Below are 27577 nucleotides of genomic sequence, written 5' to 3' on the forward strand. Positions count from 1 at the left end.
TCTCTACCTAATCAAGTTCTTTATTCAGTTCTTTATTCTTTATTATCATCATTCAATTCTCAAGCCCTGTATTAAAACTAGGATCAAAGGTTATTGGAGAAAGAGGCAAAAGGCACAATTAAATTTGCCTCACTTCCTAAGGAAAAAAGCTGACATTCCTACAATACAAATTTGTCAACCTACTCGGACAACTTACTCAGCCTCTTACCTATAATATATTTAACAGTTGCCTTTTTTTTTCCTAGCAATGTTCTAGAAAAATTAATTCTTCTCCAGCTCTAGAAATTACAACGAGGCAAAACAAGTGGCAAATAAATTCAATTAAAATGACTCCAAACCAGTGCAGGTGCAATAAACTTGTACAATTCTTCCCACTTCGTCTACCTCCCAGCAAGAACTGTTCAGGATAGCAAATCCTGGTTATACAGCAGGAAGTGTCACAGAATCATAGAATCGTTTAGGTTGGAAAAGACCTTTAAGATCATCCAGTCCAACCATTAACCTAACACTACCAAGTCTACCACTAAACCAATTCAGGGTAGAGTAATAATTCATTTCATGTTTCCTTGCTTGGTGGCTGGATTATTTTTTAATGAATTAAAACTAGGAATCACTAAGGTTGGAAAGGACCTCTAAGATCATCAGTCCAACTGTCAACCCACCACCACCACCACGCCTACTAAACCATGTCCCAAAGCACCACGTCTACCCGTTTTTTGAACAATCTGCAAGTCTCTACCACTACAACTACTCAGTGAAAGTTATCCTCCTCCATTAACAATGCAATTACTGATAACCCAGTTCTTAACAGCTGAAGGAAGTTTTGCATTCATTAGAAACCAACAAAAACCCCCTCCCGCTCTTCCAGAACACACACCAGAAAGGGAATTCTTTGGTCAGTTCCAGTCACTTGTTTTGTTGGTTCACTACAGAGCTATTAACTAAAATTTGCACCACATAATTGTGGGATGATCTTTTTAAAAGTGGTAATATACTTGTTAACTTCAAAACTCACAGCTGGTGGTAAAGTGGGTAAAGTTTTCTGAGTTTAAATACCACTAACACTGCAGAAAAATTATTTTTTTTAAAGTCTGTCCTCTGAGTTGACAGGAAATGGTTGCTATTCACACTTTGTAGCACAGATGAGACTTAAGCTTTTGTAATACTTGATCTGTTCAACTGGCACCAAAATTGAAAGCAAGTATCCTTATTGAAGTTGTAGCTGTTCCCATGACATAAAAAAAAAAAAATTAACTGTAAACACAAGTTTTACATTTAAAAAAATCAGATAACATTCTGCCTGGCTTTTTAAATGTTATACAACTGATTCAAATAATCTATTTTTCTTGCTCTACTTCGGCATCAACTTAAACTTTCCTTTATATGAAGTTGTGTTGCCTTTTTTGATCCCAGGATATAACTTCAAAAACAGTTCCAATAACTAATTTGAATATATAATTGGTTTTAACATTTCATCTAAATGAAAATTCAATTCTAATCTTCATTTACATATCAGCTGAATATTAAGTTAATCGGTCTCTTCTAATAAGTTAATCATTTACTAAGTACGGTTTTTCTACACAAATTTTAAACAACTTATTCCAACCTTTATCAAATTTGATGGGCACAGTGAGTATCCAATTAACATATCTTAATAATTAACATACCTAAATTTACATACAAATAAGGGTACACATTTTAAATACTACTTAACATAGTTTTTCTGTTGTCTTCCACTCCTAACCATATTCTTAACATCAAGGTTAAGATTATTATTAATGCAAAACTCTGAAATTAATTTGACACATAGTGAAAAAGGACTCCAGTCAAGTGAAGTGCTTAAGTTCAGCTGCATTTCTTCCACTTAAATGGATTGTTCAATTAAATCAAAATCAGAAACAAAACCAGCATTTTAGTAGTATTAATGTAGTCAGAGGCCTCTAAAACTAAGACAGAATCACTACCCATAAGGAAATGTAATATTATTTTATTAAACCAGATGGCAAAGTTGAATAAGCAAACAAGCTTCAGGAAACTTAGTCCCTTCATAAGGCAAACATCGCCATTTGGAGATGTTTGATTAAGCATTTTTTTCTAATTAACATTCCATTACATACTTTTAAAATCTTTCTCAACTTTTTGTAGTTGGCCATTCCTCAAAAGAACAAATCAATGAAAAAGTGATCATGACTCTATTAGTACTGTTGGAAAATAAGGATACTTTTATGACTTTTTCAATACAATCGAGTGAAAAAACAAGGACCAGTTAGTTTCAGTCCAGTAGTAATCATAAGTCAGGTAAATGCACGATCCCCAGGTACATACGACAACCAACAGAGATGATACAGTTTCCCAAGTGACTTTCATTTATAGTTGTAAACCCAAGGCTACTCCTCTCAGTTCAAGTGGTTTTCAGATATCTATCCGTAAAGCATAAAGTGACATGAATTCAAACTCTGGTAAACAGTGTATTAAGAACACTTACCATCTACACATACTTAATATACACTACTTGTATATTGGCAACTTCATTAAATGCTTCTGGTTTACCACTACATCAAGACAAAGCAAAAGAACTATTCATTCTAACCTGTGGTCTTCTTAATTGGAGGTAAATAATCTTCTGAATATGAGAACAAAAACATTCTCCGAGTGTTCTCATATACTGAAAGTTTTGTAGGAACTCAGTACTTTACATTTGATGACAGAAAACAGTTTTTGCACTGCCATCTATACTCATTGTGCAGCCAATTCATATACAAACAGTTAAACTAGAGTATCGGTTGCATTCTTTCACTTATCAAACTCATACTCATCCAACCAAGATCAAGCTGAATGCGTGGCAAAGAATGAAATAGAGTTATTTTTTGCAGGTTTCTTTACTTTATGAAAAACATTTCCACTGTCTTGGATTAGACTTTTGATATCTATAATAATTACACCTTAAATTTATTTTCAGTCGTTCATTTCCAGCAGCATATTAGCATATACCCCAAACAAAAAGGCAATTAGTCAACTACGACCATATTAGTGCAAAATGCAAAACCTGATCCTGCCTGTCCTATGCCCTGCCAAAATTTCAGACTAGGTGATTAATGAAGTTGTAGACATTAATGAATCTGTCATAATATCTTCTGCACAGAGGTAAAACTGGGGAAATAATTTCATCTAAAAAAACCCCCACCAACCACCAAAAAAACCACCAGCCAGCACATCATCTCTGCATAAGTGGTCAGATATAGTTATTCCATTTCTTAAAAACCATATACTTCTATGCAAGCCTAAGCAAAGCAAACAAACCGTGGTAGTAACAGAATAAACTTAGACTAATCCTGTTGTACTGGGTCTGGCTGGGATGGAGTGAAGTGTTCCTCACAGCAGCCTGCATAGTGGTGCATTTTAGATTTGTGAACAAAAGGATGCTGTTAACACACTAATGCTTTAGCTACTGCTGAACAGCGTTTGACCAGTGTCAAGCCCTTCTCCACTTCTCACTCTGCACAACCCAGTGAATAGACCAGGGCTGGGCAAGGGGTCGGGATGGGACACAACCAGCCAAATGACCCAACCTAACCAAAGAGATATCCCATGCTATATAACGTCATGCTCAGTAATAAAACCTGGAGGAGGGTGGTGTGTAGATAGGTCAGCCATCTTTTGCTCAGGAACTGGCTCTACGTCAGTCTACACATGGGAGATGGGGAGTGATTGCCTTTGTTTTAATTCTCTGCCTTTGTTTTCTCTCTTTCTTCTTCGCTCCTTAACCAATTTTTATCTCAACCCATGAGTTATCTCACTCTCACTCTTCCTTTCTTCTTCCCCCATCCCGCTGGGGATGGGAGGGGGAAGTGAGTAGGCATCTGCGCGGTGCTCAGCTGCCTACCAGGGTTGATCCACAGCACCTGTTCTGTTCTCAATAGCTGCTCTTGACTGTGTTATCTGTTTCTACCTAAAGGGAAGGTACAGAGAAGATGGAACCAGAGCATTCTTGAAGGTGCGTGGTGATAGGACAAGAAACAAAATACAAGGTGGCACTCAGGAAGTTCTGACTGTATATAAGGAAAACGCTGGTGACCACAAAGGTGGCTGAATATTGAATGCAGCGCCGCTGTCACAGTTTTCTTCAGCAGAAGGGTAATTTGCTACTACACACCACAGAGCAGCATGATGGGAGGATGCAGATAAAACACTATACTAATCCAGAAATATCTTTATATAAAAACTATACAGAGCAATACAGTAAAACCAAATAGGGGAGAAAGGCTGAAGCAGAAGAGACAAGGTAGGTATGACGTTTAAAGGGAAATACGTGGCACAAGAAGGGATCAAGTTGGGAAAGGATCCCAGTTATAAAGATCGGGGGGGAACATTAAGGAACTTACAGCACTAAAGTAGATGATTACGTACAGGGTCTTTTAAATCAGGGTCATTATGCACAATTTTCTGAATTTCTAGGCTTATTTTAAATAGTTAACTGAATAGAATTCATAGACATCAGGGTCTTCATTTGTCCTAATGCCTCCACCTTGCTTGCTTCCATTCTGTGTTTTCCTTGGACACATTTCAGATATTCTCCTTACACAAAATCTAAGTAATTTCCTACTTTGTTTGGCATTATTTATGCAGGAGGGAAATAAGGACATATTCATTTGGTAAATCAGTCACTCCCTGGCAGCCTTTGCTCATTGCCATTTCAAAAATAGGCAGGAAGCAGAGAGTAGACAGGGCAATTGTTCTGGCCTGCCTTCCTTCCCAGGGATCACAGCCCAGCTTGTTGTAGGGCTGGAAGTATGACTGTTACTTCACCACGTTGTGTTAGTCCCTCTGAAAGTGTGTGTTACATGACAAAGAGGGAACAAAGTATTCCTCCAGTGCTTTTAAACAGATTTTTTTTATATATGTGTATATATAAAAAATACATAAAATACTATATAGAATATATGCATATAATATATACCAGCATATATCCATATATCTGTATATATGGATAAGTTTTCATATATATCTATAAGATATATTAAAATATTATACTAAAATTATATTTTTCTATATCTTGCATGCCACAGTTCCTTCAAGAAAAACACCAAATATTTATTTATAGAGATTTTTAGATTGTTACTGATCAATAAATAGATGGTAATGTTTTCCTACTGCAGACCTTGCAATAAGACTACCAATGTATCTCACTTCTACCAAAAATTCCTCATCTTTGTTTTGAAATAAAACATTTTTGGAACTTTATGCCATTTATTAAAAAAATAAAATCAATACCCTTAAGTTTTTCAAAAGAAGTCATTGATATCTTTCATTTTCTTAATCCTCCACCAAAAAAAAAAAAAAAAAAAAAAAAATCTCATTAGGTCAAATTATGTCTGTCCCATGTCCTCCCCCACCCCCCAAAATCACTCCAAAGGCACTTCTGAAGCCAAGCTATGCTCAAATTGGAGCTTTTTAGTACAAAGCTGGTTTCACTCTTTCCTTTTAAGAGACGTCTATTTCTGGTTTAATACATTTTAATGTGCATAACACCATAAAAATCCAGCAAGAGCAAACCTAGCTGCCGTGGAGTTTGGGATAAATTCTAACCACATTACAGAGGCTATCGTCATTATAACCTTTTAGACTGACAAAGTGAAGTGAAAACAGGAACTAATTTGCCTAAGGACTTACCAGATCTTTGGAAGACCAGAAGCAGAAAAAGAGTCTTCCAAGTCCTAGCTTAGTACTCTGTACCATACCCTAATACACGCTGGTACTTGATTGCAACTTATGCACATTTTATAATTTCATTCAGAGACAAGTTCTAGCCATTATAATACTCAATATCCCTACTTTTGGAATAACTATATGTATTGAACTCTAGTAAATGCAACAGAATACGATCTACAATTTCAGTTCTATTATGAATCCACACCTCTTCTAGAGCAGTTTTGCAAGTTTCTATGTGTTTGCATATATAGATATATATTTTATATGTACAGGCATACACACATACATGTGTATATACACATAAAATATATATATACACACACACTTTTTTTTTTTTACCCAAAGGGTAAAACATTACATGAGATATTATGGACAGATTAACTCTTTCATCTGTTTACAGTTTTTGATATAGCAGAATAAATTTACTGAAGGTGTCAATGCCATTAAGTTAATGGGCCTTTTATGAACTCTTGGAAGTTTAACTACTTGAACCTAGAGGGTTCTCCGTAAGTGTTTAATAAACATACAAGTCTTGCATACAAGGCCAGACAGTCAGACAAAAGTTTGGTCTGGCACAGAAGGGCCTGTTGCTCTTAATTTCATACCATACTTTCTTCCAGAAAAACACCTAATATGTATTTACAAAGATTTTTACATTATTACTCATCAATAAATAGACAGTAACTTTTTGTACTGCAGCACTTGCAAAAACACTAACCAAAATAATTTAACCTACAATTTTTCTTTTTAAACTGTCTGACGAAATCGAACTCTCCAGTTAATTACTGCACTAATACATACCACAACTCCAAATTGTTCTGGCTCAGGAAGATCATTATATTCATCCTTTAATTCGGCTAAGGCATTGAGTTCTTTCTGCTCAGGAAGATTCTTCACTAGGTTCTAAAAGAAACAAGGCATTATATTAAATTTATTACATTAAACTAGGTGAGATCTTAAAATAACCAGCTTAAAATACTACAACATGGAAATGCATGAGGAAATTATGGGAAGCTTATTTTGTTTACGCAGCTTTAACACTACATAAACATGAAATCAAACCAGTAATTATTTAATACAGACATCAGCACCTCTGTTACAGTCTCTAATCTGAAGAATGCCTTCTCAGTATTAAAAAGTTAGACAGAACTACTTGATGCTGTCAGACCCTGAAGAATTATACTCTACAATCCTTATTTGCCCTCATGATTGCGTCTGTGTAAAGCAACACATAACTACCTCAAAAAGAAAAAAAATCTTTAGACATTCAAAATAGCTATGCAAAAACTTCACTTAAAAACACTTTACACAAAAAGAAGAGCAGTATCTCAAAATTGTACAGATCTTCTGGATGGCAAATATACTGGAACTCAGCAAAAAGTAGGACTTGCTTGAAATCTTATCCATCTCCCCAAACAAAATTGTTTGACTTATTATATAATCTTAATATCTCAAAATACAGATAGGCTCAATGTATAAAATATTTATATTAAGGTCGAAGAATATTTTGTTTTAAGAGATATTCAGTAGAACTTTAGCATACGTTAGTTGCAAACAAAACAATAATGTAATTCTTCAAGGGAAAAAGGGCATACATTCACATTCAAGCCAGCTAGCAAGAGTCAATAGGCCTTTTTTGTTCAAAAAGGCTCATAAATCTCAAGATCAAAAAACCAAAGTGAATTAAAATATTATTAACTGATATGCTTACACTAAGGCCATCCACACCCAGAGGGTGCCCTTTACTTCATTTCCAGTCTCCACCAATCACCTTTGTTAGCATTAAAGACTCATGACAGGAAAATCAAGGAACAAAAATGATGCAGTGTTTTGGATACTGGATATGGGATCCAAAACACCGTAGTAGCTTGGAGGCAACTGTGATTCTGTGGAATTTCAAAGGGTGTTGAGTTACGGGCAAGCACTAGCCACTGAAGAAATCAAAGGGACCGAGTTGGAGACATTGACCTGTAGAAGAGAGGCAGCAATACGTCCAGATCTAGGTGAACGCAGTGTCCCTCCTGCTGTCCCACCGTGGCCCTTAGGGGGATTTTCAAGGGGAGGGTGGTAATTGCCTAACCACACAGTAAAAGGAGGTGACCTGTTTCTGTATGCTGGATATTGTATAGACACTCAATATGCATATAGGAGCCAAAGAAATAGCGCACTTTTGTTATTAATATCTGTTGAAAAATCGGCAAGAGATTCACCCAGCTCCACAGTGTAATGACTCCTGTACCAAATAACTAAGAAAAAAAATGCCTTTACACAGAAATAATTTTTTCTTCTACACAAACATAGTGGGTTCTGAGGTATTAAAGAGAAAAGGGGTAAGTCCATGTTCTTCAACAAGAAGTTCCTACTTTATGAAGCCACCCTCTGAAACCTGCATAAGTAAATGGTAGAACCACCATCAGGTTTAGAGGCTTACTTCCAAGAAAGTGTCTATGGAATATGCAATTCTACAGCATTTTAATTACAACACGGATTTTAATGAAGATAAGGTAATGTGCTACAGCTACAAAAATTAAATCTTTTGATACTTTCAGCAACACTAGTCAGAGTAGAACATTTCAGAACATGCTCCTTTAACTCGAAGCTCTTCTGGTTAGGTTAATAGCACAACAGTTCTCCTCCCACCAGCAGAAGTGCGTTGCCACGTGTTCCCATAAGATATGAATAAAAGGGATGTGTACACTGACACTCTCAGAGAGCCGCTAATGACCGTTTAGGTCTATGTCACAAAAAGACTCTGATATGAAAAAAGGTTATGTGCCTTTTAAAATCAGAAAAGCAACCAGTGCTGTAGAAGCTTATCTTTTCCAGATATAAAAATCTTAATCGGAGAAAACCTGTACTATTAGAGGTACACATCTTATTTTTAGAACATACCAATCTTGCCATCACTCTTGGAATATTCTTATTCGTTAGGAGAATTTGATTACTGATCCCTCTGCCAGGCTTGATGAAGTAGGCATTATGGTACAACTTTCAGAAAGGCATCAGTCTAATTTGTCAAATTTGCAAGTGATAGCTAACTTAATTCTCCAAGCTGAAAGAATCAAACATTCACCCATCTTAAAAAGGAAAAATAAAGATGACAAACAGTCTCATACAAAGCATCCCTGTAACAAAGATTCTTTTTTCTTTTTCCTTCCCCACCGCCCCCCTGCCTTACACAGGGAGCTACTGAGTGTCTCAGCGAGCAGAGTTCAATATACTTGAGAGGGATAAGCATCAGATTCACCTAGATGTCATACAACTAAGCTATGGCCTCATGTTTAAACCTGAGCATGCTTCCTTTCCTATTGACCCAAAACCATGTCCCACAAATTTCTACTTCAAAAAAAATAAGGATCTGTAAAACATTCTTGTTCATTTAATTGACTGTTTAATGACAGTAAAGATCAAAGACATGAACTAAGTAAATAATGTAATTTTTCTAACCTGTTTCCATTACGTAGATTATTTACCAAATGCTGTCATCAGTAATTTCACAGTATTTGTCAGAAATGTGTATTTCATTACACATTAATAAACTTACTGTAAAACATTCTTTTTTCCATCAATGCAGAAATACAAGTACCTACTACTAAAACTGCCTTTTTTTTTTTTCTAGCCACATAACCAAAATCTGTTAGCACACAATCATTTCTTTTTCCTCATCCACACCCCTTTATGGTCTAGAGCCAACAGATCAACTCATTTTACCCTCAGCTTCTAAGGAGGAGGGTTTAGCTCTATTGGCACTGCAGCCCCCCATATATATATCTCTGTGTGTATATATATGTGTATGTTTAAATATGTTTACTTTCATTAATTGTATTGAATAACTGAAAATGAAGCTAAAGCATTCAGTGATCACATACTTAAATCATTGTCAGTACTTTAGGAAACAGAGTTTTCAAATGTATTTATGATGATGTGGGTTTAAGTAAAAATAGGGTAAATAAAAATGGATTACATAAACATAAGAGGCAGTAGAAATCTCACTCACTATTCACTGTCACAATGCCCTGAATTCTGCTAAACGTGATGTTTGACAACTGCATGTTTACAAGAACTTATCTCAAAGACACACTGGGAATTGAGAATATTTTTTCCTAGGGTGTTTTCCTCACGGAAGAGTTACAACAGTATATAGTCTACCATGTACTCAAACTGATTAATCCCATTAATTTTAATAAGTATTACTACATAAGTTTTAAAAGTAGCAAGAAACAAGGACTTGAGAAGCTTAACTGAAAAAGCACTTTTCTATATGCTCAGTTATGCTACACCCATTTGGCTTTCACCACCTTGACATTTAGAACAAAGCAGTTTCCAGATGTGCATTTTTATCAAGTACAAGTTTTGCTAAGCATGAAAGAAAGCGAGGTTTGCTTTGTAAAATTTTTCCAATCAGTAGTATTGAAAACTGTTAAACTGGTAAACTAGTTAATAACTCAGTCAGGAGATCAGAATAAAAATAAACCAGAATAGACTGAACATGAAATAGATGACACAGCCCATTTACCCCAACACATTTCTAAGAATATCTTAAGAAACAGAGAAGAATTGCTTGGTGGTTATCAGTCAAATCTCTGAGTTAGAAGCAACTCTGCCACACCATTCCCTTCAGAAACGGACCAACCTCCAAAGCCTCTGGTTTTTTGAAGATTACAGGCAGCTGAGTTTCTAGATAGTTGCATTCATGATGAATTCATATACATTTATTCTGGTGTTAGCATTGCCTTTTTACTTATGCAACTTCATTTTTCTTCCCAGTGCTTATGCACATCACTCTCCTCCCCATATAGTTATAATGTAGTCATATCCTCTCTCAGCTATTTATATTGCTAATCTAATCAAGCCAATCTTTTCTAGCTTCCTTCTGTAGACTGTTCCTCCATCCCTCAATCAACTTAAGTAGTTTTTAAGTTCAGCTTCTCCATTTTAAATTCATTTTTGAGAAATGTACCAAGTACTTTAGATAAGGTCTTAGAAGTGCATTATTCAAAAGCATAGTAATTATCCTCTCTACTGGAAATACTTGACCTGATACACCTTGCAATCACATTTACCTTTTTTGGTTTGGTTTTTTTTTGGTTGTTTTTTTTTTTTTTTAATGGTGTACTGGGCCTGGCTGGGATGAAGTTCATTTTCTTCATAGCAGCCCCTATGGTGCTGTTTTGACTTGTGACCAAAACAGTGTTGAAAACACACCAATGTTTTAGCCGCTACTGAACAGTGCTCGTGCAGCTTGAAGACCACCTCTGTTTCTCGTTCTGCAAATACGTGCCCCCCTGCCCTGAGAAGCTGGCCAGGGCAAGTGGTTGGGACTGGGCGAGGGCTTAGCTGCTCCACGTACAGCTACACCACAGTGGGAGCTACACTTGCCCTGTTGAGCACAGCGCCTCAATCATTTCCAACTGATACGCAGCCACTACAACATTAGCTTCCAGCATTTTACAATTAACATGTAAGACCATGAACTTATACTTCAGCATAACATATTACATCCTGTTTCTATTAATCCAGGCCTCAAGATGTCTCTGCACCTGTAGAGATAACTATACCAATATGAAACTATTCTGCATTTGAGGTATTCAAGGCGGGTTTTTTCTTCGTGTTGCTTTTTTATTTTACTAATCCTCTAGGCTTCTCAGTGAAATGGTCTGATATCCCTTATCAATAAACAAAAACTTAAGACTTTGTATTTCCAAATACTACATATCATGTGCACAAGCTTTTTCTTAGTCAACATACTTAATAGCCAAAGATGGTATTTTTAGCAATGTGAATATATAATTAGAAATGCTTTGTATTTAATTTACTCGAAACCATTCAATTTCATGCTGACATGGCCTGAAGTGAAACACATCAGATAGCGTCAGGCTGGACATAGTTTCCCATCAAATGGGAACTTCCAAAAACATTATGCTATAGCAACCCAAAAATAAAATAATAATTAAAAAAATAAATCAAGTATTATCCCAAATCAAATATGAATGAGAATTTTGGATACCAAATCTATATTTTCAAGCACATTAGATTAGGTGGTATAAGTCTCAGAATATGACACTATGAGAAAATATAACTGTATGTACTGCTGTGAGTCCAATAGCTTGAGGCCTATGAGAAAGCAGCAGCCCTTCCTTTAGGGCCTTAAGAACAAAACTCCAGAAATGCAAGAGGGCCTTGATGACACAAGAAAAACTGCAGACAAAGGACAATTAAATATAACTTAATAAATTTAATTCCATTTTCCCTGTATGTTTTGCAACGTAGTAATTTTGTTAAAAAACATTCATGTTAAAATGTGAAGAAGTTATGCATTACATAACTAACTGTGAAAAGACCAGGCAACTCAGTTTAGCCCAGTGTCCGTGGAATAACCTTTTTCCAGGTCCAAGAAAGGGAGAAGAAATTGATTTAGAAAGCCTTGGGGGGACGGGGGTACAAGCAGGAGACAGGGAAGGTCAAAAGGATAAGTAAAGCTGAGTATGTTAGCTAGAATCAATCTGTGTATGATACTGAAATAAAGCAATTCGACACCAGTACCATTGGTGTGCTACATGTGCATGCCATTTTAAACTTACATGTTTCTCTGTTGCACTCTGTCATGCCCCAGAGATTACGAGGGGCAGTGTGCACACTCGCTCTCCTCCTACTGCGAGGAAATGAGAGGGGGATGCAAAGAAGCTGTATACCATACTTTCTTCTCTCCAGCTGAGAGAGTTTGGGCTCAAAATAAGACCAAACCAGCTTGAGAGCATGTTTGATTTACAGATGGGTTTTGGGTTGTAGCAGCATTCTGAAACATTCGGGTAGTTTCACCTACCACTACTGACAAGCAGAGCTGTTTCCACAAGACGACTCATGAAACTTCATTATCCACCAGCCTAAATCTGGTAAATGCTTGCCTTCAGAACTGAAAAACTAGAATTATCAGATACTTCCTTTTGAAAGAGGAGCTCCATAAAGTTAGATTCAAAAGTACTTTTGTTAACAGTGTCTTTAAAAAACAGTTTTTCTGCTATAATCAACCATATTCAAAAGTAGAAGTGAAATAAAGAAAACGGGAAACACAGCTGATACATTTGTAGCTGATACCCAGAAAACTCTATACTATTCTTAGTTTTGAATTCTTATACCTTTACAGCATTTTTATGCGGAAAACAATCCGCAAAAAGGAGACATTTTCACATACCTGAATCAGGGATTCATTCAGCTTCTCTTCATCAACCTCCAAAATTATATTTTTTATTTCTTCATAAGGCAAACGGAAAGAACCCAAAAATATTGCTGAAATTCAGTAATAAATAATTAGAATCAAAAATGTCAAAAAGATTGACATAAGGCAAAGAATTTCTAGCAACTCAAAAATCATATCTTGTTCCAAATTTAGATGATTGACAATGAAGAACTTTTCTACATAAAACAGTAGATGAGCCACACTATTGCAGTTCAAACTTACAAATTTTACTTCTAAGAAATGAAACTATGACAACAGTTTCAACTGTTTAATCAGCCTCAGTTGCTCCCTAGCAGTGTTATCTCTAGCAATAAAGTCCTTTTTTTTATCAATGGTAACATATCTGCACTACTATTTAAAGACTTAATTCAGCCACTAGAAGACTTTAGCTATTATTTTTTGCTTTCATAACCATGTATGAATAGCTGTACTGCATTTACAATTGGTTGAGTGATATTTACATGACTTTCTAGAAAACGTTCCATGTCAACAGGATAATGAAGAGCTGGGCAAAGACAAAAAAACCAATACCCTAACTCTACCACTTTTTAGGGTAACTGAACTTATACAAGAGACAATGTATATTGTATACCCCCTTAAAGACAGGAGTTCTCAAAGCAATTTGATCTCACGATCTCACATCTCAGAGCCCTACTCAAACTACAAAGTATCCCAACACAGCCGGATTAGGACACCAATTTAATAAAGTGCTGTATATTCAACCTAACTACTACGGCTGATTTTCCTGCATCCATGTTTTCAGAACTCAAAATTTTATATCACTTGTGTCATAGGGCATTTTCTGCTTAAGAAAATGTGCTCATGGATGTGGTAATAAACAATGCACAGATTTGGTTTTACATACTTCATTTGCCACAGGCATAGATGGACTAGTGACATTTTATGGTATTTCTGATTCAAATAAAAGAATCTACTACTCTTAATGATTGATTTCCCTCCATAATTAAAGAGAGAAGCAGGAAGTTAAAAGTAATAGGTGGGGCTGTTTTCCTTACAATCTATAGTAGTAGTATAGTAGTAGTATTTGCACCTAACAACCTATTTTGTAATATTTTTCTCTTTAAAAGTCTAACCCCATCAAGCTCTATTCCTCCATTGCTCGAACCAGAAAGAACTGTTAGGAACGGCTTCTCAGCCCCAACCACAAAACCTACCAACACTGTGCCTTCTCTTATACTTCCAGCCTAAGGCAATTAATGAAAGAATCAACTTCTTGTTACAAAAAAAATATACAGTTCATTAGCATTTAAGTCTACATCATCTTTCCACGTTGCTTTAAGTTTTCCCAAGTTGTGTAGTGAATTCAAATCGTATATGTAATCACTTCTGAACTTAAGACTCATGTTCACATTAGCCAGTTTTTAGAAAAATAATATTGCACATGTAAACAAAAAAGAAAACATTTAAGAACAGGCATGTGTACATGCTTTTTAGATATTCACCCAATGCATTTGACATCACTTACATAAGTTTTGTGCTGTTTTTCCATCCAAAACTCTTAATTCTTTAACCTTTTTCTTTGACTGAGCTGCTTTCTTTTCTTCTGATTCTTCTGCTGCCTTCTTAGCTGTAAAGAAAGTATTTATTAAATTCCAATTCATTATTACAACTGTTAAGTCTAACAGACTAATAGCAACTCAGCTAGAAAGCCATAATAATGCATCTATTAGAATTAGTTTAAGGCAAAATGAATGCACTGCCTCAATGTACTCTAAAATATCCAAAGAAACAAAGCAAATATACAAAATTAGGAGGAACATGAAATGAAAATGTTCATATAACAATGACCAATTTTCCCAAGCACTATCAAATTATATTTATATATTTAAACCCATAAAATTTGTTATCTTCAGCTCCAGTTTATTCCAAGCACCTTTTAAAACACAGGGATTTGGTGTTACCTCAAAGCACATGAGTGCCCTCTGTTGAAATATTAGTAACTCAAATACCATTTGAAGTTCTTCATCCAAAACCAGTAAGATAAATCATTTGAGAATTATCACACTGTATAAAGGTAGATTTTTACTAATTATTTGTTGTCAATGGTAAAGAGCAAAACCAAATAAGAAAACACCACATAGTTTAAATTGATTTTTTTTTTTTTAAAATTAGCAAGGATTGCTAGCCTTACATTCAGTACTTAAAATTACATAGAAAGTACATGGTATGGAAATACTTAAAATATATGCTGATTTTTTGCATAATTTAACATACTTAATTTTTACAGAATTTTCTTAAGTATTAATTAAGTAAACCCATTAACAAGGATTTATTTCCTTTTAAATATCACATAACATATTTGGCACTGAAGCAATAGAAACTTAACATGCTTTAAAATATTCATTAAGTTTAATTAATGTAAGTCAATCAAAAGTAACTTAAAAACTTAGAAATCAAATGAAGAGGAAGTTTTAAGCAGACTAAATATGCCTTTTTTCTGTGAGCATTGTCTTTTGCTGTTCTAATTTCATCAGCATGGGCTTTATTACAGGTATCTCCCAAGAAAAAGATGTTCATTTTTAGTGTGAAGAACAACAGCAAAGCCTCAGTTTCAATCTCTTACAAAAACAGAACAAAGAAAACAGTTATTTTTCTCCTTACACACATTACCACTAGGAAAACAACTGGCATAAAATAATTCTACTGGGTTTATACCACTTGAATAATTAGTTTACCTTGGGCATTTTCATACCAGTGTTAAGTAAGCTAGTACAAGATAGTTCTCTTATCCCCAGCTACCTCTAAAATGCCTAAAGCAGAAAAAGCTGAACAGAAAAGACAATTCAACAATGCAATACTTGCTCTCCCCTTGGCCCGCCACTGTTCTGCAAGCCTAACTACACAAGTAGGACCAGCTTGCTTTGTATTTGCGAAAGGACAGAGCTACACGTCAACTTGCTAATACACAGATAATACTCAGAATTCCCACCAGCACTGACCCTTTAGCCATAACGAACTACTGTTTAAAATCCTGAAGTGCCACTCCATGAAATAATCACACCCTTATCACTAAGCGTTCTCAATTAAACAAGGAAATAAAACGAGGTGCTCAACAAAACAAACAAAAAATACCCAAGAGTTAAAAATTAGTTGTCCCATGAGAAGGCAATAAACATTATGAGTTCTGTTATATGAACAGAAGCAATTGAGAAGCCTACATTTGTGTCTGTTGAGACAGGTGTGAGAAGTGATTCAAGAAGATGAGTGATCTATTCCAAACTTCAGCTGTTTAAGTATTAAACCCTCTGGATTTCCATATATGATTGGGTCTTTAAAGTGTTGAACAACGCACGCCCTCACAATCTGCTCAGAGTACTATACTCGTCACGTTAGTTGTGAACACTAAACACAAATCTGTTCTGCAACCAGCTACGACTATGCACACACAAAGCCAGTGCTAATCATTTCAGTCTTGTAGCTTACAAAACTGCAGAGGTAACACAAATATGAAGTTATAAAAGAAAACAGAAGAAACACAGATGTTTTTCTTACCAAATGTCACCCCACACAAAGGTCACTTTTTTCCCCACAGTGGTAATTCACATACACCTGATCAGACACAGCAAGTGGGAGAAACACCTTTGCGAGCAAGAGGTCAAGGGCAAAGGTGTTACACGAGCCCAACTCAAAACACGCATTAAGTTAGTCAGCTACTACAGTATCAAAAAGGGAAAAGCGGTTTGGGGGGTTCAGGTTTTAGCCATACAGTATTTTATAGAATAGAATCATCGAATCGTTTAGGTTGGAAAAGACCTTTAAGATCATCCAGTCCAACCATTAACCTACACTACCAAGTCTACTCTAAGCCAGTCAAGGGTAGACTGGACTAAACCATGTCCCCAAGTGCCACATCTACCCGTTTTTTGAACACGTTTTTAGAAAGAGACACACGGAGGATGGGCTAAGTCAGAATTCACAACGGTACCTCTGCCCGCACAGGGCAACCAACCAGTTTTCATTATTACCCTTCCTCACCTGTTTCCAGATTGCACTCTTCTAGCACTTATGAAACCAGTAACCACATTTAGAACACAAAAGACCAAACGTTCTAAAGTTTTATAACAAACCATGGCTACTCATACCCGCTTAAGCCTGAAGTGCTGTAACACCATCACATATAAATCATCCATTTTATACATATTTAATGTCTGGGTTAGATTAAAACTTTTCCATTTGGAAAAGACCAGAGAAGGTGTTCTTGGCGAAGGTTCTTATCTTTTCAAGCTTGATGCTTTAAAGACTAAATTAGCTTTATGACAATTCACAAAAAAACCATGGAGAAATACTCAAACCAGACACTTACGTGACTGCACCAAAGTCGCAATCCAGCATCAACACCACTCTTCCCAACCTAAGACTCACAGCCAGAAAGAGACACTAAATTACTAGAATGTCTCCAACACCGTTTGACCCATGCTTGAGGTTACACTAAGCATCAGAGAGCTATCAAACCCCATGCCCTTCCCTCTTCTGTTCGTGGCGCTCTCTCCCTCTGATCACACAGTCTTAGCAGTGACTCGACTGTGACAGGACCATAGATTAGAGATTTTTTTAAAAATAATTATAAATATATATTATAATAATTATTATAAAAATAATATATAAAAAGCTACTTGATACATTTCAGAATCAATACACCACTGCTGACCAACCTCCCAATCCTTTTCAGGTACTTCCTTCACAAGTGCCTGTTTAAAGATGAGACACGCTTTTTGGTTTCATGCCACAGAACCAGAGGGAGAGATGAAAAAAGGATTTTATAGCAGTCAACATAGAGTAGCTCAAAAAAGCAAGACGAAAAATCAACCTGGAAGCTAAAGCATCTGTATTACTTCATACAGACCTTGGATTTTAGTGCTGTGATTATTCATTACAGCACGTTGATAATGGCACTAGCTTACATCTTCATTCAAAATCAGCTTGTTTTCAAACCGACGAGTCTTACAGGCAGTACTTAGAGCTAGTGACAATCATACATATTTCCATATATTTTAGAAAAAAAGGTGTAGCAGAGAAGAAGTTTCCTTACTTTCTAACCACAACAACTGGTTAAGCAATAGGACACTGAAAGAAATGGGTCAGCTCTCCAAGTCTGAAGCTTTATTCCACAGGGTCCATCTCACGCAAATCCCTGCTGAGCTAGCCATCCACCTCTGAGGACCCTGCTTAACTTTGCCTCATTTCAGAACGCATGACTAGCTTTTCCCCGACATAAATCAGGCTTGATCCAAATTCAGCCTTCCAAATTGATGGCTCACCTGTTTCACTTCCCAGAACATACTCACTAATCAAGTTCCTGTCAGTCCTCCACTGCATTAACTGCCCTGAATGATGGCAGAAGCCTCCAATAAGCGGCTAAGCCTGCCCAGGTACTCGAGCAAGTCGCTCTTTGCAGAAGCTATGAATAGCTCCTTCACAAGTTCTCAGACAGTCCAGAAGCCCAAGTATTTTGTCAGCACATGAAAAGAAGCCTGGGTGCCAGCAGAGTAGGGCTCAGACTGCAAAGGGCCTGCCAGGTTGTCCTCTCCTATTTCAGATCACCATGTCTGGGATAACTAGCAACGCGAATGCACTGCTGTTGGGTTGATTCAAAACATTTTTAAATCCCCTACCATACATCTTTGTGTTTCTTCTTGAGGGTTAATCCCTTTTCACACAAAATCATGTAGATTAATACTTGGACTCATCTGGAAAATATATATACGCACACATATATATATACACACACACAGACACACATACACATGTGGATTTTTTGTTTTGAAGAAATGCAGAAAATTATACTCTTAGTTGTTTAAAACTATTTCCCCGTTCAGTTTGGAAGAAGTAAGAAAGAAGCAAGCATTTTTTTTAAAAACAAACTAACATTTTATTTGAAATGACAAATCACCCACTAATGCATAATCATCTCACACCAGTTACACCTATAGAATGTTTTGGTTAAGTTCACTTTTCTTTACCATCTACCTCAAGCAGACAGGAGAGGGAAAGGGAAAGAGAGACAATATGATAAAGCAAAAAGGGAAAAGGTAGTTTTAGCATATGCAGATGTCTCTCTGAAGACCAGAAAATACAGATCTAAACACCAACATTATGTAACCTATTTTTTTTTATTATTTAGATTAGAGTTCTATCTTGTTAGTAACAACATATTTGTTTATCACCGTTGTAGGAAAAAAGCTGATGTAACATGCTGCAAGGGACTGTTTTCTCTTCATCTTACATTATGCAACGCATGCGCAGCTCAAGTGTGTACCTTTAGTGATACCTTCAGCTGGGAACTAATTTAATCCCACAGAAGGTGCACTGCCTGAAAGCCAAGTAGGGTTTAAAGAAAAAATGGCAACACTAAACAAAATGTTATAGAAGTTTAAACTACATTAAACAAGACTAATGATAATCATAGTAAAGAGCATACACAAACATGGTGAAATATTTCAGAGATGTAATTAAGAAAAACATTCTACCACCAGTACTTTTGTACTTCTGTAGCAAAAAAGCAAGCACACATGGCTCTTGAAAATTACCATTCTACACATGTTCATTAATTCAGCTACTGAATGGCATCAGAAGTCATCATGACAAATTTTTAGAAATACATATAATTTTACTTAATGCTATTGGAGCTGTTAAAGTATTTTACTCTGAGCCAAAAAGTCCAGTTCATATTAACCTACCCCTTTCTTTTTTTAAATAGGCAATGAATAATTTTAATAAAGAATTAACTGTAAAAACTCTCAGTCATGAACATGATGAGTATGAAAATTAAAGGGAGACAAAAAGGAATACATTGAATTACAGTGTGGAGAAAGCAGACATTTAGGTGAACTTTAGCCTATCTGAACCTGAGCCTTAATCTCCAATTTCTATCAAGTCTGTACCCACAGTGAACAAATGAAATGCCCTGATATTATCACAGGAAATGAATGAGTAATTTCATCTTATTGCCAGCTGGCAAGTGGCTTACCAAATGCTTTTACTAGTATTTGGCAGCAAAAGTAAATATACAAAAGAAATTAATTGCTTTATTATTCCCTTTACCTGAAAGAAGATCTAGGGCTAATATAGGAGTATAGGAGAAAAAAATTAAGTGTACATATGTCCTTGTTTTGGGTGGGATAGAGTTATTTTTCTGCTGGTAGCTGGCATAGTGCTGTGTTTCAGATTTACTATGAGAATAATGCTGATAACTCACTGATGGTTTAGTTGTTGCTAAGCAGTGCTGACACTAGGCAAGGCCTTTTCAGCTTCCCACACTCTGCCAGGGGCATGAGAAGCCGGGAGGGGGCACAGCCAGGCCAGCTGACCCAAACTGGCCACAGGGCTGTTCCATACCATGTGAGGGCATGCCCAGTATAGAAACTGGGGGGAGCTGGCCGGGGGCAGCGATCGCTGCTTGGGAACTGGCTGGGCATCGGTCAGTGGGTGGTGAGCAACTGCAGTGTGCATCACTTGCTTTGTACATTACTGTTATCATCATCATTACTTTCTCTTCCTCTGCTGTCCTATTAAACTGCCTTTATCTAAACCCATTAATTTCACTTTTTTTTCTGATTCTCTCCTCCATCCCACCGGGGTGGGGGAAGGTGAGTGAGCAGCTGTGTGGTGCTTAGTTGCCAACTGGGGTTAAACCACGACAACATACAGTTTCAAGGAATGTCAACTATACATACAGGAGTATGCTTGAAGAGATGAAACTATTAATTACACTGAGAAGTTCACTCAAAAAAAAACCCCTATGTGATACGACTTGCTAGAAAAATGAAATAAGGAGCTAGGAATGCCACTGAAAGATTAGAAGATATTTTGTAGCACAAAATCTTTTTAAGCCTGGCTGAGTTGATGGTATTGGGAAGCTACTGATAGTTTTCTATTTCTGTGTTACTTCTAGAGGCACCCAAGAATGGAAATAAAAGTCAAAGAAGGGGAGGAAAGTCAAACATAATGTAGTCTCAAATTTGCACTTGTTCTCTTCCCTCACCAGTACACCAACACTATGTCTTTCCATTTGCCTAACCACATACCTTCCACACTCAAATGGAACAGTGCAGCAGCTCACACAGGTTAGGCCTAGTTAGCATAGCTGTTAGCATAAGCCTGTGAACTTCCACCAACCACTTGTTTCAGTACAGTAGATGAAATATGACCAACTCTTGTTCCACAGCAGAGCGAATTCTGCCAAGTTTTGCATGCTCAAGGAAACAGAGAGCCGAACTATGCAAATAACCTGTTGACCATCAAGAAGCTGGTGAAGGGTCTGGAGCACAGGCCTTATGAGGAGCGGCTGAGGGAACTGGGGTTGTTTGGTCTGGAGAAGAGGAGGCTGAGGGGAGACCTTATCGCTCTCTACAACTACCTGAAAGGAGGGTGTAGTGAGGTGGGTGCTGGGCTCTTCTCCCAAGTAGTTAGCAACAGGACGAGAGGAAATGGGCTCAAGCTGCGCCAGGGGAGGTTTAGGTTGGAAATTAGGAAAAATTTCTTCACAGAAAGGGTGGTCAAGCATTGGAACAGGCTGCCCAGAGAGGTGGTGGAGTCCCCATCCCTGGAAGTGTTCAAAAAACGGGTAGATGTGGCACTTGGGGACATGGTTTAGTCTAGTCTACCCTTGATTGGTTTAGAGTAGACTTGGTAGTGTAGGTTAATGGTTGGACTGGATGATCTTAAAGGTCTTTTCCAACCTAAACAGTTCTATGATTCTAAGTGCAAATGGGTCCAGAAGCATCCTGAACAAGAGGAGCCCTGTCAATGGCAACAAGTCAGAAAACAACAGTGCAAGCTAAATGGAGCAGTGACCATAGAGGTATTCTCTATCCAATCCTATAACCAATGAAACCAGAGAACGGATCCCACAGGAGAGACTCTGGGAGATGCCACGGTCCTGCACCTGGACGATGCATCGCACAGCTGTAGACACAACTCCTCTTCTGGACCGCATCATCTCTGCTGCAGAACACGAATGTCATGCAATTTGTGAACTGCATAAACTGAGATGAAATTGGTTTGGTATCGAAATTAGTTTACAGTCTCCACACTGTCATTTGGTCTTAAACTTTGACAAATAGCAAACCATTTCCCCAAATATCTAGAGACAAATGCAAGAGCATTAAGAGATGCTAGCCACGCCCTCTTGTCGATTAAGTCAGCAGCTGTGTGATCTCATGTTTATTCCCAATGCCACCTGGCATTTTGCAGTTCACCTAAAATCACTCAGTTATCAATTCCTGAAGTAAAATTAATTAAGCACTCCTGCTGTCACTCTGTCCTTTCTGCAATCAGAAGAGCTAAACACCTGGTACTGCATTTTAAAAAAAAGAAAACAATTTTATTACAAAGAAAGCAAGCAATTGATCTGAAAGTGGATCTTCATTTGAGCTCTCAAGATAAAAAAAAACAAAACTGACAGGGGAAAAAACCCATGGAACCTCTTGCAATCTCATATGTTTTTTGCCTAATTAATGTAATCAAGCTGAAGGAAGTGACATCAACCCAACAGATTATGTTCTATGGAAGGAAAAAAAAAAATCATGATTTAGTTTTACAAATTAGTTTGGGGGGGTGGGGAAGCAGGGGATCTATATTCCTATTTCTTCTTGTAATACAATTGATCATTATTATATTTGACCACCACGTTTGATAACTATATGAAATACTTCTTGTTCTATTAAAACTGCCCTAAAATGCTTGTAACTCATTTAAGTTTAAACCACAATTTGAAAATCTGCATCAGGAACTTGCGCAGTAAAGTTGTACGGTTAAAATGTACTTAATTAACCACTCCATATTGCAGTTGCTTTCAGCTCTCTATCAACAGCTTGAAATCAAGCAGATGTCTTGGCCACAAATACTTTATTTTAAAAAAAGCTGATTTTGCCCCCTTCTATTTACCCTGCTAAAGACCAATGCAAAAGATGTTGCTTTTGCCAAAAGACAGTAAGCAAATGTTAACAATTCATTGCAAATGGTCACAGAAATACATGAAAGTACTCCTGAACATTAGAAATCAAACAACAGCAGGCAAACAATGATTAAACCGAAAATATCCTCAAAGGGCCTACTTAACTGTGTTGTACGATGTGCTGTGAGAAGCTGGAATAAAAGCTAGCAGCCTTTTCCATGAACTCTTCTCTCCATGAATATTTATAGAGAAGAAAGCCTCAGGATTGTCCAACCCATTTCTCCCTTTGCCACTGCCACTGCTTCAGCATTTGCGACGCTGAACGTGAACATGCTGGCTTTTGCTCCGAAGAGATGCTTCTCCTTGGTCGGTTTTGCTGGGCACTGAGACATTGCATGTCTTTGCTGCCTATATATTAGTGCTTGACTAATGACCAAAAGGTCAGTCAATGCGTTTTAGAAGTAATGTAGTAAGTTTTTATGTGGGTCAGAGAAGACATTTGCCTATAAAAATAAAACGCTGCCTATAACAGTATTTCTAATTTAGACAGTTCCATGTCCCAGTTATATTTTTTCCTCTGATATCAGGCCATCATCACCTGAGAACTGCGAGATAGGACAGAATCTGGAAAATAATTACAGCTAACTGGTACACCTGTTATCCATATAACTTTTGAAAGCAAAAGAAAAGCACCAAGACTTAGACAAAAAAAAAAAAAAAAACACAATGTAAAACACAATGTCAAAACATATTTTATCAAGATTTTAATAAACTCATTTTCTGTTATTACCATGACAAGTCCAGTAAACAAAAACCTTTTAAATGAATAGTTCAGCTATTGCTCCTCTTGATTAGGCTTGTAAAAGGCACATCTTTCCCAATAAAGACACTTATGGGAATCGCATTTCCCAAAGGAATTTTAGAAATAATGAAGCTAAAAAAAAATCCCAAGATCCAAAAAATCCCTTTATACAGTCAAGTTAAATATATATTGGTGTTTAATGGAACTAACATTTTAGTAAATATGAAGTGCTAAATTGATTTCTTTTCCTCTTTCACTGTGATATTTGACATATAAAGCTCCTGACTAAATATGTAAACACTAAGTAAAATACATATTTCCAAATGCATATTCCAGTATCCTCTCCCTCTTTAAAGTATTTCTCTGCCATCAAGGTTTTAAACAAACGTGCATGACAAATTGTTTCACTTGTATCACTAAATCCCAAAATCCTTAAGATGTTTACCATCTTCAAGATCTACCGTAGCTTTTTAGGTGTAATGTGGTAGATCCTGGGTATAAACTCTGACCTACACAGTGACATAAACAATGTTACATTTCCATTGACTTAGTACTTAAGAAATTTGGTTTAATGTTTAGTAAAATGCATTCTATTCTCCTACTAATTTAGAGTTTAAAAAAAAAATATTGGTAATTGGCTGATATTTATTTTTTTAAGCAGCCAGCAGAACTCAAAGGGATGCCTTCATAGGCATCAGGTCCCAAGCATAACTTCACAGGGAAAAATGATCATATTAAAGATAATTGGGAAATTATCTATATTAATAGATTCCATTAATTTCTATAACCCGTAAGCAGTGCACAGTGAAGCTGACTGGAAATCTCAGCTTTGATAGTTGATAAACACGAATAGCAACTTTTATCCTTATTTATAAAATGTTGAGAAATTAGTCTTCCATAAACAAATGTCTGAAATTGCAGCCTTGTGGTAGACAGTATCAAATCTAATCAGTTGCATGTAATCTGTAACAAGCATACCTTTCAACCTAATCATATGTGGGCACAAAGATTTTTGCTACATGTCAGTGTCAAGAATACAGGCTATTAGATTAGATTTAGATTAGAATTACAGTTTTACCCAGACACATTAGAGAACAGTGACTTGTTTGGAACAGCAACTGCCACACGGAAGACGTATCGCACCTTTCCACATTACAATCATTCTGACTAATGATCATTCTAACTAAGAACAGAGTTATATAGGGTTTCAATATACCGTGACAGTGAAACGTTTCTGGCATACTAATGTAACTCTGAAAAACAAACAGTAATTGAGACATCTGATGATTCCATACTAAGGCAACCAAAACCATGAGGTTCTCCCCCCACAATAACTGGGGCAGATCAACTGATACTTATCAGATACTGGCCATCATTCAATGATATATCATGGTTTGTCTTTTGTGTATCAGGTACAATTTCGGTCTTCCCTCTGTGGTCTTTAAAAACACAGAGAAAGTAAATATTAATTAGTAATTAATGAAACTTGCAATGACAGTAAAAGGAGGCAACGAACCAGGAAGACTACCAAGGAGCAGGACTGAAACTTTGGAAAACGACACATCTGTTTCAAATACAGAGAAGATCAATGCCATAGGGTACGAATGCTAAAAGATCATGAGTTCACTGAAGAAAAAACACATTGAAGACTTAACTATGTATAAAGATAGAATCATAGAATCGTTTAGGTTGGAAAAGACCTTTAAGATCATCCAGTCCAACCATTAACCTACACTACCAAGTCCACTCTAAACCAATCAAGGGTAGACTAATATGTGATGTGACCTCTGGCTCCAAAAAAAAACCCTGTCAACTGTTGGGAGCTGGGAAGTATCACTATTTAGTTTATCCTGTCTATGTACAAAGAGACAGACATTTTATATATATTAACTAACATACATTTACTCTTTTGCCTAAGCATCTGTCACCTGCTGAAGACAAAATACCAGGCTCAACTGGCCTGAAGACAACCCTGTATGGTTTTATATGTTATTAGTACCTTCTAACAGATCTACCTTGAAAAAGCTTTCTTGAGGTCCAAGTATCTCAGAGAGTCTTGAAAACACCCAGGTGCTCACTGAATACGTGCGCAATGATTATCTGCCTTCAAGAGGTAGAAGATAAATTACTTCCACATTACAGGATTAGTCTTAGGGGACCTACCAGAGTACTAAATTAAGCCACTTGCGCTGTGGCAGACTAAAAATAGTCCTGAAACACACAGCTACCACTCTCGCACCTTTACCCAAACAGTCAAGTCTCACTATTCACCTCAGCACATTTTAAGCATATAGGCATACAGAATCCACAGTATATTCTGAATTTAGCAGGTGTAATCTATGCTCCGCTTACCTTTATATTACCAACATAAGCAAATTTTGGCTAAAATGATTCATTAAGGTGGCAGCATCTCAGTGCTAATGATCCAGATGTCTCAAATGCAAGAACAAAAAATGTCAAAAGGAAAACCTCCAAGCTTATTCCACACACACTACCGTTCAGAATACATAACTTACAGACAGGTCCACATTGACTTATAAAAATCAGCCAGATTACCATGTGGACTTTTTACTTTTAGTAAGCCTTTAAGCCATAAATTTCTTATTCCCCCTGCCTCTTCACACTGCGAAATTATTCCATATTAGTATTCTAAAATAATTCTATTCCCACCTTACAGAACAGAAAAAGGTATCTGAAAGAATGAAGTTTCAGAGAAGTTTCGGTTTCTCACAACTACACAGCACTTACAGAACGTACAAAACTGCAATTTCAACTTTACATCCTTTAGAGATCATTAACAAGTAATTCAATAACTCCACAAAATTATCAGCTTTTTATCTGTGTTAATGCCTATGTACCTAGTATTTTCAATTCCTCAGTGAATTCAGAAACTTAACAGCATGATTGTTAACTTTTAATCCTTTAGATAGCTTTTTAATATATCTTTCTCCAAAGAACCTTTATTCATTTAGGTAACGGACCTATCCTTACTCTATGTATATATGGCAGAAATTCTTGCAATGGCAGATATTCTGTTCAAAGCACCTTCCAATAGCATCACAGTTGCAACAACTATAAATTAGATAAAAATTGCAATCTCAAAAACAGATAAGGGAATTTGGGGGGGGGGGGGGGGGGGGGGAAGTCAGCAAAAAAGGAAGAAAACTAAGTTTTGCACATAAAACTAACAGGCGTGGGGAGCATTTTTGTAAATTTAACATTGGTGCAGGTCAGCACCATACTTATCTGGAACTAGGCCATGAATCAGACCACATTTTGTCAGTTTACACTTTTACAGAAAAACCTCACATTGTATTTTGTATAAGAGAAATTTGAGAGAAAGTGCATTTAAAAAGTAATGTAGTATGTACTAGCTATACTGCTGCTAAAAGATGGAGGGAACATCTCCTTAATACAGACTTCAAAGAATTATTTTACAAGTTAGGCCATAAATTTTGCTTATAACTACAACTTTGTTTATGGTGGGTTTTTATTTATTTAAACAAACACACTGTTATTCCCGGAACTCTGCTGGAAGCTTTCAGGATATTAAAATATAGGTGCATAGTCTATTTAATAGTCAGCACAAACTTCCCTGGTAAGTAGCTGATCTGTTTTCCACCCTTTCTTCCAGACTTCTCTTTTTTTTTTTTTTTCCTCCCACCTTCACTTGGGTCACAAATTCAGAGCCAACTGTGTGACGACTTCAGCTGAAGCACCTGCGTTACAAGGCTCAGCTTTTGAGCAGTAGCTAGATATGGAGCTTCCTTTACCAATATTCAGCAAGTTTCCAGAAAACACAGCTACAGCTACAAGTAACACATCAGAAGGCAAAAGACATTGTTTGAAAACCATCTTGCACAGAATTATAGAACACAGACCTAGAAAAGACAAGTGATTGACCTCCAGCTCA

General features: G+C 36.7%; 1 protein-coding gene across 1 annotated transcript in view; it reads right to left on the reverse strand.

The window, feature by feature from the left end:
• The window catches only part of DIAPH2 (diaphanous related formin 2), a 249543-nt gene that overhangs the window by 147156 nt on the left and 74810 nt on the right, over positions 1-27577 (reverse strand). The window contains exons 20-22 of the mRNA XM_075720412.1: positions 14433-14534; positions 12902-12996; positions 6511-6612 (exon numbers count right to left, since the gene is read on the reverse strand). Of these exons, the coding sequence (XP_075576527.1) occupies positions 6511-6612; positions 12902-12996; positions 14433-14534 (299 nt within the window). The remainder of the gene's footprint in view (positions 1-6510; positions 6613-12901; positions 12997-14432; positions 14535-27577) is intronic.

The sequence above is a fragment of the Pelecanus crispus genome, chromosome 13 (genome assembly GCF_030463565.1).
Source record: "Pelecanus crispus isolate bPelCri1 chromosome 13, bPelCri1.pri, whole genome shotgun sequence".
In the NCBI taxonomy this organism is placed as follows: domain Eukaryota; kingdom Metazoa; phylum Chordata; class Aves; order Pelecaniformes; family Pelecanidae; genus Pelecanus; species Pelecanus crispus.